We start from the raw sequence: 12,239 nt of genomic DNA on the forward strand, positions 1-12,239 counted from the left end.
TTATAAACCCAATAGGCAACCGGTAAAAAAATAAAAAAGACATGCGAAACAGTGATTTAAGAGATTATATTTTGACAACAAAACTCAATAACTCAAACCAAAAAACAAATGGTAAAAAATGAATAAAGGGAGATGTTGCGGTGATTAAAGAAATTAAATTGACAAGAGTTACACGACTAACCTTGAGAAGACTACATATTCAATGATTGATCCATCAATCAAGAAGCTTCGTATTTCTTCCCATTTGTGGCATTGTCTTCCTACATTGTCTTCCCATTTTTTACACTGCCTTGCTACATCAGTAATTATTAACGACAGATGATGTTCAGGTTTCAAAAAATGCAAAAATAATGTATGTATTAAATAGTAACAAAGACTAACATTCAAGGACTACACGTTATATTAGACATATTTCCTTAGGAGAAAGAAAAACACATTATGTTCACATAGAGAAGAAAATGTTGTATACCTGGAGCGCAACACTTAGGCCACATTTACTTCATGGTCGAAATATAATAACTGTGGAAAGATGATTATCCATTAAAAAATATCATTTATAAATCTAACATATTTATAATTAATTGTAGGACATGGCCTTCCTACTTATTCAAAGTTTCAAACATTCAGGACATGAAATTGCTTAAATTTGGGGAGTTATTATCATGAAATAATGATCTCACAAAGTAGATAAATAACATGACTGAAACACTGGCATATTCAAAATACTTTTAAACTTGGGATTCAATTAGATCATATATTTAATTGCAAAAAAGTCATTCTACATAAAGCAAAAACAAAAACCTTGAGATCAGCAAGTTGAGCATAACTAGCATCGAACCTTTATTAATATCAATGGCAGAAAATTAAAATTGAACTTTGAATTTGCTTTTGTACGATGATTACACTTGACAAAAAAATCCAGCTCTTGCTTGCCTCTTCTGTGATTGTAACCGTGATTGTAACTAAATAGGAATGTGCACATTGCTTCTCAACCTGTGACGTGAAAGCACCAAAGCATAAAACATATCAGAACCTACTGTTCCGGTTTTGTATGAATAATATAGTATGCCAAAATCTCTATACTTAACTGCTACTCGAGTGTTACAAAAACAGAAAAGGTTCCGGGAATTGATGCGAAACAATGTGTATCATTTCAATATGGTATGAAATCACAGTTCCAAATCGAAACAGAAGTGTTTGCATCTTGCATGTGCAATAATGCTAGAGAATAGATGGAAAGAGAGTAAGCGGCAACCTTTACATTTGCTGCAATACTCCAACGTCTCTTCAAAGCGTTTATCGCCACACGTAAGACAAACACATGCCTGCAACAAGTAGGCAAAGTTTCACAGCAAGTATTCATAAAAAGAGAAGTATAATTTGAAACTTCCATTTGAAAATCAAAAAACGAGAAATACCTGAGGCAAATTAGTTTTGTCGGACTCAGCTGTGAGAACATCCATCTCCACTTCGCCTTGAGAACTTCCGTCTGTAGTTTCGGTTTTAGCACTGTCCTTTAAAACGGATTCATTATCCAATAAGGCGGATGGTAGCAGTTCAATACGATGTTGGCTGTCATAATATGCTAAGGCTTCTGATTCTTGAGGTTCAATTTCAAAACCTGATGAGGCATTAAACTCCATAGAGATTGCATGTTGCTCATCATTTTTTTCCACATAATGATTCTGAACTTCTCTCTGTGAATCAATATGATTTTTGGGTTCAATACTTGACCTCGCTACTGGTGGTGGTGAGAGTTCCTGAGAAGTTACAGGGACTTGTGGTACTGCAAAATCAGTCCTCATAGATTCTGTCCTATTAGAGCCGGAGTTTGACAGAGCACTGACCTCATGTTTTGATGACTTCATGAGGCTTGTTATCCCAACTTTCTTTTTCATGTATTTACCTTCTCCGGCTCCACTAATATCACGCCTGAAGCCATGATCCACTGGCACCATTGTAATCCTTGACTTTTCTTTCATACCTTTCATCAGGAACTATCTTGTGCTTAAAAATACAAGCTTCATAACTCACATTTTCTAAAAAGTACCAATTTTTCTTAGATTTCGGTAGTACTAGATTTATTTGAGAATTTGGAATCTTCATACTCTCTTGTCCATTTGAAGTTTTCTTTGATGGCTCGCGCAGTTCGAGTAATATTCAGGGTCTCTTCCCATTATTTGATCGTGGACATAGTATTGGGGCCACAACAGAAATAGTTGATTTCAACCTTTGATGTGGTAAGCTCTTTTTATCAGCATAGTCTTCCATTGTTTGATTTGGTAAGTGCCACTCATCAGCATAATGCTCCTCCCTTTGACGAGGCAAGTACCTGTCATCAGCATACCGTGGCAAGTGCCTCTCATCGGCATAATGTTTTCTCCCTTTGACAGGGTAAGTGCCTCTCAACGGCATAATGCTTCTCCCTTTGACAGGGCAAGTGCCTCTCATCGGCATATTGCTTGTACTTGGTGGGTCTTGACCATGTGGCTGTTATACAAATAGATTATACATAAGTGATTATATGGTGTAAGCAGCAAATAAGTTATTTATGGAAACGAGGCCTAAGTCTCTCTGAGAGAATTACAACCAAATACAGTCATGTTATATGCAATACATTAAAAAACCCTAATTTCAAAATCCTACTTGGATCGGCTGATTTGAGCTTATATACTGACATGAGTTTTGTAAGTCTTTGGAAAACTTGTGAACACAGCTTATCAAATAAGTACTAACATTGTCCATTAGCTATTTTGAGCTTATTTTCACAAGTTTACCGAAATAGCTTATGAAAACAACTAATAGCTTATACGAAAAATAGTTTAACTTTATTTTATATTTTCCTATAGAAATAGCTTATACATAAGCGCTTATCATGATATAAGCAGCAAATAAGCTTTTTATCCAAACAGGGCCTACGCCTCTCTATATATGTGAAAGAATTACAACCAAATACACTCATGTTATAGCATCATCATCACTTAAAAGGAAGAATAAAAACAATTTTCAAACACAACTATTCTCATAAACAAAACTCGACACATTACATAATACATATCAGAACTTAAACTATACACTATCTTCATTTTTCAAACAAAACGCTTGTATTATCTCCCTAATTACTGCCGTGCCTATTTCAAAGACAACCAGGTTAGATAAGTATCATTCAATACTAATTAGCATTAACCTTATCAAATTTAGATGAACTATAATATGAAGCATTTAAAATTTCAGTCAACGCCTACGCAAATCATAAAACCTATTAACCAGGTCAGATTAATTCTGCGTCAAGAATCTCAGAAAACCTATCAACGGATAGGTATAGTGTGGGAAATCATAAAAATGGGAGCACACCCACACAAATTATAAACTCCCCTAGAATTAACTAACAAACAAAGGAAAAGATCTTCAAGGGACCATGCATCTCTGTGTTGAAATACTAGTCAGACACATCTCAGTGTTCAACAACGACATGACAACATGACACCAACAGATATATTCAATCACTTGTATTTTCTTAAATTATTATCAGTGGTTATGTCCATATTAGTGTCATGTCGGGGTTTGTACTTCGTGGGTCTTGACCAGTTGGCTGCTATAGAAATAGATTATACATAACTGATTATATGGTATAAGCAGCAAATAAGCTATTTATGGAAACAAGGCCTGAGTCTCTCTGAACGGATTACTTATAAGAAAATTTTAGACATGGCACTCAACTACCAACATATAAGAAAATTTTAGACATAGCACTCAGCTACCAACAAAGTGTGTATTTTCTGTCACGGAAAAAAGTAACAACACTGATTTAACTTTTAGTAAAGTATAGATGTTTAATTGTTGTTGGCAAAAAGTGATCAAATCTAACATCTAAATCACATATTAGCCAGAAGTGATTAAAAGCTTTTGTATTAAGCTGCAAAATTTAGACTACATAACAAAAATAACACCAGTTCAAATTCAATACAGACCAAAGCAATTATACAAAATCAAGTTTATTCTAAAACACATTTGCCAAACATACACAAAACAGGCCAACTCATTGATCTTTATTTTCTTTTTGTTCAATTTACACGCACCATTTTTCCATTTACCCTGCACGTGAATCAAGCATTGATTGACGGCCATGCAACTTCACTAACTACACCATGGATATTGAGATATAGATAGAGAGAGAACCTCAATGAAAGGAAGATCAGACACAGGACACATTTCTCCTTGGCATTGTAAGGATATTTAGGTTGATCTAGTTAAACTTTATATTGAATTACTTAATCTTCTGAACCCTACAAATCTTCCCAATATTGGAGGAGCTTCTCACTTAAGTGGGAATGAAGTTAACTCCCCTCTAATCCCTTCATCTTCCTATCCCTCCAAAACAATAAAACAAAGAACAAAATTTAAAGTAATTCCTTTCATCCCCTCTCTCCCCCATCCTATCCCCCCACATATCCCCTAAACAAATACTATGTAAGGATCCATATTTGCTTATTGTGGATGATAACCTCGCATTTTCCATAACTCATTACTGAATCATTCTTTAATCAGCCCCTACTTTCAATGATTGTCCCATCTAAGTAAATGAAAAGCGACAACTATACAGCTAATATACATTAAGAAATCACATCCCAAAAAGCTTAATATTCTATTAGAACTTAAAATGTAGATCCTCGTTACCTAAACAAATTAATATAAATGTAGGGGTGACGGTGTCCTATGTTTTTTTACATTAGCGGTGTTGACCATTCATCATGTTTGCACAATGTAAGACATACCATTATAATGGGCGTACATGTAAAACAACAATAACAAGACGGTATGTTTTGAAATGAAGATATTTGATTGATCCTAAAGTAAGTAGTATCTATGATTAAAAACAGACAAAAAAGTTACAACAAGAACCTGATTACTAATCATTAATCATTGTGGTATCTTTCATAGACATCTTTGACCATTTTCAAGACGGTATCAGCCCTCTCAGCAATGTTAGGCAGTTTATAATTTTGAGCGACGTAAACTCCGGCAAATAAGCTATTTATGGAAACAAGGCCTAAGTCTCTTTGAGAGAATTACTACCAAATACAGTCATGTCATATGTTATAGCAATACATTAAAATACCCTAATTTCAAAATCAACATTAACCTCATTAACGATAACACACTAACATACTTGATTTCGAGTAGAATTCAAGTCACATATAACATCTTTCTTCTCCAACTTCGACCATCCTAAAACGAGTATTCGTGGGTCTTGACCATGTGACTGCTATAGAAATAGATAATACATAAATGATTATATGCTATAAGCAGTAAATAAACTAAAACCACACACTATCAAAATCAAAATTAATACTAATCGACATTAATCAAAATCAATTTCAAAAAACCAATTTCAAAATCAATTTAAAATCGAAATCAACATTAATCAAAATCAAAGTCAAAAACAAAAATCGAACCAATTTCTGGTAGAATTCGGTGAAACGCCAAGGACTTCATACGGTTCTCGCTGGCACCACCGACTTCGTCTCTGAACCTCTCCGTGAAACTGCTACTCCATCCCTTCCTCCACCTCACGCTATCTCATTTGCACCTCCTTCCTTCGACGTCTCCGTCGGCGGCACCGTCGTCTTCTCCTGGCTACAAAACCGACAGCGCATACTCCTTCTCCACCGCCACCGATTACATGTGCTCGTGACGGCGTCGGCGTCGCTTCGTTCTTCTCCGATTTCGACCGTTTGAAAACGACGTCGTAATACAAAACCGTAATTCGTTTTCAACAAAAACAATAATCGGAATCAAAACCGAAGAAAAATAGTTTGTTGAGAATTTGTGAATGTGAAATGGAAAATGAATAGAGAGAAAGAAGAGAGAGAAAGAGAACGTTAGAACACAGAAGAAATAGTTTGAATTTTGAATTTTTATTTTGTTTTTATAGGTAAGTAAAAAAACTATAGGTAAGTAAAAAATGATATGTCCATGTGGACCCATTTAAAACCTCACAATTGAGTGTCTCCCATGTAAATGCTCTAAGAACCCTTTTGTTTTCTCTTTATTTTGAACTCTTTATATCTTGTATTTTTTTATCAGTATCTTTAATTTAAGTAGTTCTTTTTGTTGATGACAAAAGGAAGAGTAAAAGTAGTATTTTATTATATGCTAACATTGCTTGATAGAAATCAATACTCTGAACTTAATGTGCTTCCTATGATTATTTGTGTTAATTAACTTACCTTAGACTTGCGAGGAGCTTACAAATCTCACCCTCTGTTTAGTTAAGTTAATTAACAATGACAATTGTTTTTATAAATACATAAGTTTAGTCATCATGAAAAAGTGGGAGATTGTTGGATCAAGATGGGTTTTAGTAAAATGGCTTGAAGGTTTTGATGATAACAATGTATAAAAGAACAATTGGGTATTCTAAAGTTTGTTCAAGAGTGCAGGACCATATAATTTAGTTATGACTCTGAAAGACAAGTTCGAGCCTTGAAAGAGACTATGCTCTGAACAAAAGAAGAGAAACTTTGATGCACAAGATGAAGCTATAATATAAAGATGGTCAACAAAAAGTCAAAGCTCTGATCAAATATGCATCAAGTTATGATGACAAGCTCTGATCTAACAAAGCTCTGAAGGATCATGTCAGTGGTCAAGACTTTGAAGAACATCTGATTGATTTTGTCTTCTGTTGAAGAAATGTCATTTATGTGGGACAGTAGTACGTTCTGTCCTTGGGGAATTAAAAGAAGACATGTTGTATAAACTAACAAATCTTCACGTAGCGAAACTGGATGCAATAGATCATTTTAAAAGAAGCAAAGGAATTTTGAAGTACTATTCAACGGAATTATCTTTAAAGGCAAAGATTTAGAAGATGAAATCAAGGAAGCTTAATGTGTTAGCAAAATATATATATTTTACCGAGAAACTTAGGGTGTGTTTGGAAAGAGGGTTTAAGAGGGGAAGAGAGGGGAGGACTTACTTTTCTTTTTTAATTTAGAGACATTATAAAATAATTTTTTTCAACTCGATTTATTTATTGGTAATATTTTTTAATTAATATCATTATTTAAAAATATTACACAAAACATTTTAGTAGATAAAATGTGAAAAGATTACAAATAAGATATATCCTAACTTACTATAAAAAAAAATAGCATACTTAGACTTGGAAGAAATATAGCAAAAAAAAGGGCTTTAGAAAGAAGAAACAAAGCATTTTTTTATAGCTAGGAGTTATCTTCATCAACTTTCATGACCTTAAGGAATTCCATCTCCTCCTTAAACTTAGCCATTGAAGCTTTTGGAAGTGACACAAAGATCCTAACTCCTCCTTTCATTGAAGAATCCAACTTACTTGGAGGCAAAAAAAGGCACAAATCTACAAAACCAAACATGTTCCAAGGAACAGGCACAATATTCACTGAATCCTTCCATCCAAAATCAACTTCTTGCAACAAACCAAGTTGTCTCCAATCAGTTAACACCAATGATGCACCAGTTCCTTCAACCCTTATATTCCCTTTCCTCATTATCTCCAACATGTTAATTGAATTTTTTATATATTCATTATTCAAAGGAAGCTTTTTACTCTCTTTGATAAGCTTAACAACTTCAAAAAGTGGTTTTTCATTAAGCTCTTTCACCTTTAAGACCACATTTGAAGCCACAAATGCATTGCCATAATAACCTTCATGCAAAGGTGGATCCAATAGTTTTCTCACCCCAACTGCTAAACAAAACATAGTTTTCCCATCATTGTTCAATTTCAAAGCTTTTGCCTTTGACCTCCAAACATATGCACCGAGTGTTTCAAGTGTTGTGAAATTTTCCTTCATCACATTGTCATCATCACTTTCCTTCATTAGTTTCATTTTGAGCCTTTTTATAATTTCACCGTTTAAGTTAAAACATTCATGTGAAATTTCTTTAGTTGGTAAAAAAGGTGAAGTTGCTATTGAAGTCTTATCTATGAGAAATTGAAATGGTTGTTCTTTAAGAGTACTTTTCACTGTTAATCTCTCTCTCTCCCAAACAGGTTTCAAAGATGGTTCATTTTTTCCACTTGCAAGTTCAGCAAGTGCTCTATAGAATTGAGATGCACCATAACCATCACAAACACTATGTGACAATCCCATTCCAATTGTGAAACCACCACAAAGAAACTTTGTCACCTTAAAAACCAAAGGATGAGAAGGGTTATCAAACACCAATTTTTGTGCTGTTGGAACATCAATCCCTTCAAGATAATGAAGGGAAGAGAGTTCACAATTAGCATTTGATTCCATGAATGGAACTCCGTCGCCATTGCAGTTGATTCCAAGCTTTCCATCATCAAGTGTTATTATCTTTCCTGCAAGAGGATAATAGTATACCAAAGCTTTTGAGAGTGCTTCTTTGATTACACAAGCAGGGTCTTTTGGGTCATTTGGGAAATCAAGATTTGGTTTGTAGACATAAATTGTTTGGCAGAGAATGTTGATGTTAGGATCATTGTCAATGGTGGAAAGTGAAAGAATTTCAGAAGGTGTGGGCTTGGAGGGTTTAACAATCACAATGTCCTTGGTATCAAGACTAAGGGACAGGGATTTCTTGTAATTTTCCATGATGAAAGATGTCTAGAAAATTGAGATGTGAGGTGAGATAGGTGTGCTTCGTATGTATATATAGAAATTTTTAAAGTTGGATCAGATACAACTCAACTAGGAGTATACGTGGATCGGTTTAAGTTAGGTTTGATCAACTCAACTAGGAGTATACGTGGATCGGTTTAAGTTAGGTTTGATCAAACCTAAAACCCAAATCATATAAGGTACTTCAGTTTAGATGAGGAGGTAAAATAACCACGCATAACATCATTGGGCCGGTTTAGAAAAACCCACTAATTTTTAGGTTGGGTTGGTTTGGGTAGTAGGTTACCCAAATTATTTTTCTGTTTTTCTTTTTTAATATTAAATAATTAAATGAGGAGTCTTCGTAATTTTTCATAAAAATTACTCTACTTTTTTATTTTCTTAAAAATTCGTAACTTATTTTCACTCTTTTTTTAGCATGATAAAATAATAAATGATAATATTAAATAATAAACTTCATAAAATATTTGGAACAAACTAAAGTTGCATTACATAAAATTGCATTAGCATCAAAATAACTAAGTAGCATGTTTTGATTTTTAATATATAGGGTGCATTACGTTGAAAATATGTTTTGTTTTACGACCAAAACATTTGGTATTTTCCTTCTTCCCTATGAAAATAAAAAAAAAATGTCAACATTATCGGGTAAGTAAGTTTTTTGGGTATAGGTCTGGTTTTACCTGTAACCCATTTATTTTTATGGATTTTTCATTTTTAGAAACCATGTCCACCCAATTACTTGACCCAACCTATTTTATTGGTTTTTGTATAGGTTTGACCGAATTTTTCGGATTGACCCAACCTATTTACACTCCTAAACTCAACATTACAAAATTAGTTAAGAGGATGTATTCCACTTTTATTATCACATTTTTAAGTCATACGTCATTCAAATTTATAACTCTTTTAATTCACACCCTTCATGTTCAGTATTGAATATTACATTTGAAATAAGATAAACTGGATGGTCTAATAGCGGATGACCCAACATATATTAGATAGGTTCTTATAGTTAGGGGTGTACGTGGGTCGGTTTGGGTTAGGTTTGGCCAAAATCAAAACCCGAACCATATATGATATTCTGGTTTGGGTGAGGTAAAATAACCACCTTTATACCATTTGATGGGTTTGGGCAAACCCGCTACTTTCTTGGTTGGGTTGGATTGGACAATGGGTCACCCAACTTATTTTTCTTTTTTTTTTAATATTCAATGACAAGTACCCATAATTTTTCTTAAATATTACTCTACTTTTAAATTTTCTTTAAAAAAATCGGTTAACTTATTTTTACTATAATTTTATGCATCATAGAATAATAAATTATAATATCAAATAATAAAATTCATCTTAAAATACTTGCAACAAACTAAAGTTGCATGACATAAAATTGTATTAGTATTAAAATAACTAAAAAGTGTAACATCTTGATTTGAAACTCTAGCATGTTTTGATTTTCATTATATAGGGTACAATGTATATGTTTTGAAAACATAACTTGATTTATGACCATAACATTTAGTATTTTTCTTCTACCCTATGAAAATAAAGATAAAAAATATTAACATTATTAGGTAAGTTGGTTTTTTGGGTCTGGATCTGATTTTACCCTAAACCCATTTATTTTTATGGATTTTCCTTTTTTAGAAACCATACCCACCTAATTACCTGACTCAACCCATTTTTTTGAGTTTTTTGAGTGGGTTTGACCGGATTTTTTGGGTTGATCCAACCCATGTACACCCCTACTTATAGTAGTTTAAAATGATTGATGGGACGGATAGTTTAACTGTTATGAGCTAAGAGATAAAACATTGAAGTCATGGATTTAAATCTGAATGAAAGAGAAAAGAAAGTTAATCTAACAACTAATTATTAACATTTTTCTTCTAAAAAAAATAGTTTACAATGATCTAAGGATCTTACGCAATCTTACAAAACCGATTTTTAAAATGACGATTACCTCCTACTTATAAACACATATTAAGGTCATATATCATCAAATGAGATTTTATAACTCTCTTTTGGGCTTTATCCATCCATTGTGAAATCAGAATCATCATTACAATCCCAACTTCGGAAGTGGACTAGGTTGGTGAGTAACGCGGTTTTGAAAGATTAGATAACAATCAAGCTACTAAGTTTTTAGTTCTCTTTCAATATATAAACATTTGTAAGAATTTGATAGGATAAAGCTTAATGGAGACTTAGCAATGTTAACGTTGGTAGAATTAAATATGTAAAGTTGCGTTTGGCTTGCAAGTAAGATTCTCATGAAGTTACTAGAATTGTTCTATGTTCTTATATAACACCGAGTAGGAAATTCTAAGCATATGGTTTTATCTTATCATCTACATCATGATTTATTTTGTAACTAGTCACATGCTGGTTGGAGATTTTGAGAGGAGTCAATGATGGGGACACTTAGTAGATAATATATTTTTAGGTGGACAAGTATAAATGTATATAGATTATAGACCATGGTAAGTGGAAATCAAGACACATGAATATGATCATATAATTCCTGGATCGCACTCAATAAAGCTATTGCTGAAGGTTTCACACACAGATCATGAAGAAATTTAGAAGTTGGTTCTCACTTGTTTTCATAATCTCAAAGGGTTTGTTCTATAGGGTTTTGTCAATGAGGTAGCTAATTAATTGATTTTGTCATTATCAGGGTGTTCCTATGAAATAGGAGGCTCGGTTCTATTTTTAAAATAGGTCCAGTAAAATCAAAACGCAATTCTTTTTGTGTAGCTAAGCTTCATTAAAAAATCAGAATCAGAAGAATTTTTAAACATGAAACAAAACAAAATAAAATTAAGTGAAATTTGAAATTTACCTAACGGTGTCGTTTGGAATGTCACTCCTACGTCGTACGAAAGGGGAAAACGAATGGTTTATGCGAAAAAGAAATAATTGTTGTGATTCTTTCAATGGGGTGGGTATTATAATTTTTTTTGAGGCCCATAGTTTTTGGAGGATCGGTTCGGTATCGCTTCTTGCACTCCCCAAGGTCCGGCCCTGGTCATTATAATGCAAGCATGACAGCCCGGGATACCTAGTAATTGTTCTATAGAGTTTTTCATATAGAAAAAAATTGAATGATTTTGCCATTTTTAATATGGCCTTGTTAACGAGTGCTTATGGAGCACTTTTTAAGGATTTCAAAAGAAGAAATTATTTTATAAAGAAATTAAATATTTCGATTTTTAATGCATTGATTACACATGTTTTTATAAAAAATTACAATTTAAGGCTCTGTTTGGTAAAAATAGTGGATAGCTGATAAGCTAGCTGATAGCTTTTAGCTGATAGCTGATAGCTGATAAGCTAATTAGAGTGTTTGGTAAAATTAGCGGTTGAACTAGCTGATAAATGTAAAATTACATGAAAGGACATTATTAATTCATCTAAAATTTATACCACTATAAATTAATATTTAAGATATTTGATAATTTAAATATTTTAAATTTAATAAATGTTTAAATATTATTAAATTATTGTTTTTCGGTAAAAATTTATTTTCAATTTATTTCGATTCAGTTTCCAGTTATTATACATTAATAAAAAAACTAAAGTTTACAAATTTATTTTAAGAAT

The 12,239-nt window shown here is 32.9% G+C and overlaps 2 protein-coding genes across 8 annotated transcripts; both read right to left on the minus strand.

Moving 5' to 3' along the window:
* Positions 1-5,884, minus strand: LOC146930155 (uncharacterized). 7 transcript variants are annotated; one of them, XM_085701777.1, is made up of 7 exons: positions 5,457-5,884; positions 5,171-5,266; positions 1,419-2,490; positions 1,256-1,325; positions 839-993; positions 470-519; positions 1-293 (listed from the first exon to the last, which is right to left on the minus strand). In XM_085701777.1, exons 3-5 carry the CDS (start codon positions 1,989-1,991, stop codon positions 989-991), a joined length of 648 nt encoding a protein of 215 aa, XP_085557903.1. In that variant the 5' UTR covers positions 1,992-2,490; positions 5,171-5,266; positions 5,457-5,884; the 3' UTR covers positions 1-293; positions 470-519; positions 839-988. The 7 variants fall into 7 exon arrangements, with proteins under 7 accessions (XP_085557903.1, XP_085557900.1, XP_085557897.1 ...); XM_085701774.1 differs by having other exon boundaries at positions 1-289; positions 1,089-1,325; XM_085701771.1 differs by having other exon boundaries at positions 1,089-1,325.
* A 1,147-nt stretch (positions 5,885-7,031) lies between these two features.
* On the minus strand, positions 7,032-8,632 carry LOC146930156 (tetrahydroanabasine acetyltransferase-like). Its single transcript, XM_085701778.1, has one exon. The coding sequence runs from the start codon at positions 8,604-8,606 to the stop codon at positions 7,230-7,232; it is 1,377 nt and encodes a 458-aa protein (XP_085557904.1). The 5' UTR covers positions 8,607-8,632; the 3' UTR covers positions 7,032-7,229.
* Between the last annotated feature and the right edge of the window lie 3,607 nt (positions 8,633-12,239).

Source organism: Medicago sativa, chromosome 4, assembly GCF_051527215.1.
Source record: "Medicago sativa cultivar Bolivia chromosome 4, Bolivia_mono, whole genome shotgun sequence".
Taxonomy (NCBI): Eukaryota; Viridiplantae; Streptophyta; class Magnoliopsida; order Fabales; family Fabaceae; genus Medicago; species Medicago sativa.

Coding starts and splice junctions, on each gene's coding strand:
- LOC146930155 (XM_085701774.1), bottom strand. CDS start 1,991: ATGAAAGGTATGAAAGAAAAGTCAAGGATTACAATGGTGCCAGTGGAT. Junction 1,326..1,418: donor ACAAAACTAATTTGCCTCAG/GTATTTCTCGTT, acceptor TACTTGTTGCAG/GCATGTGTTTGTCTTACGTG.
- LOC146930156 (XM_085701778.1), bottom strand. CDS start 8,606: ATGGAAAATTACAAGAAATCCCTGTCCCTTAGTCTTGATACCAAGGAC.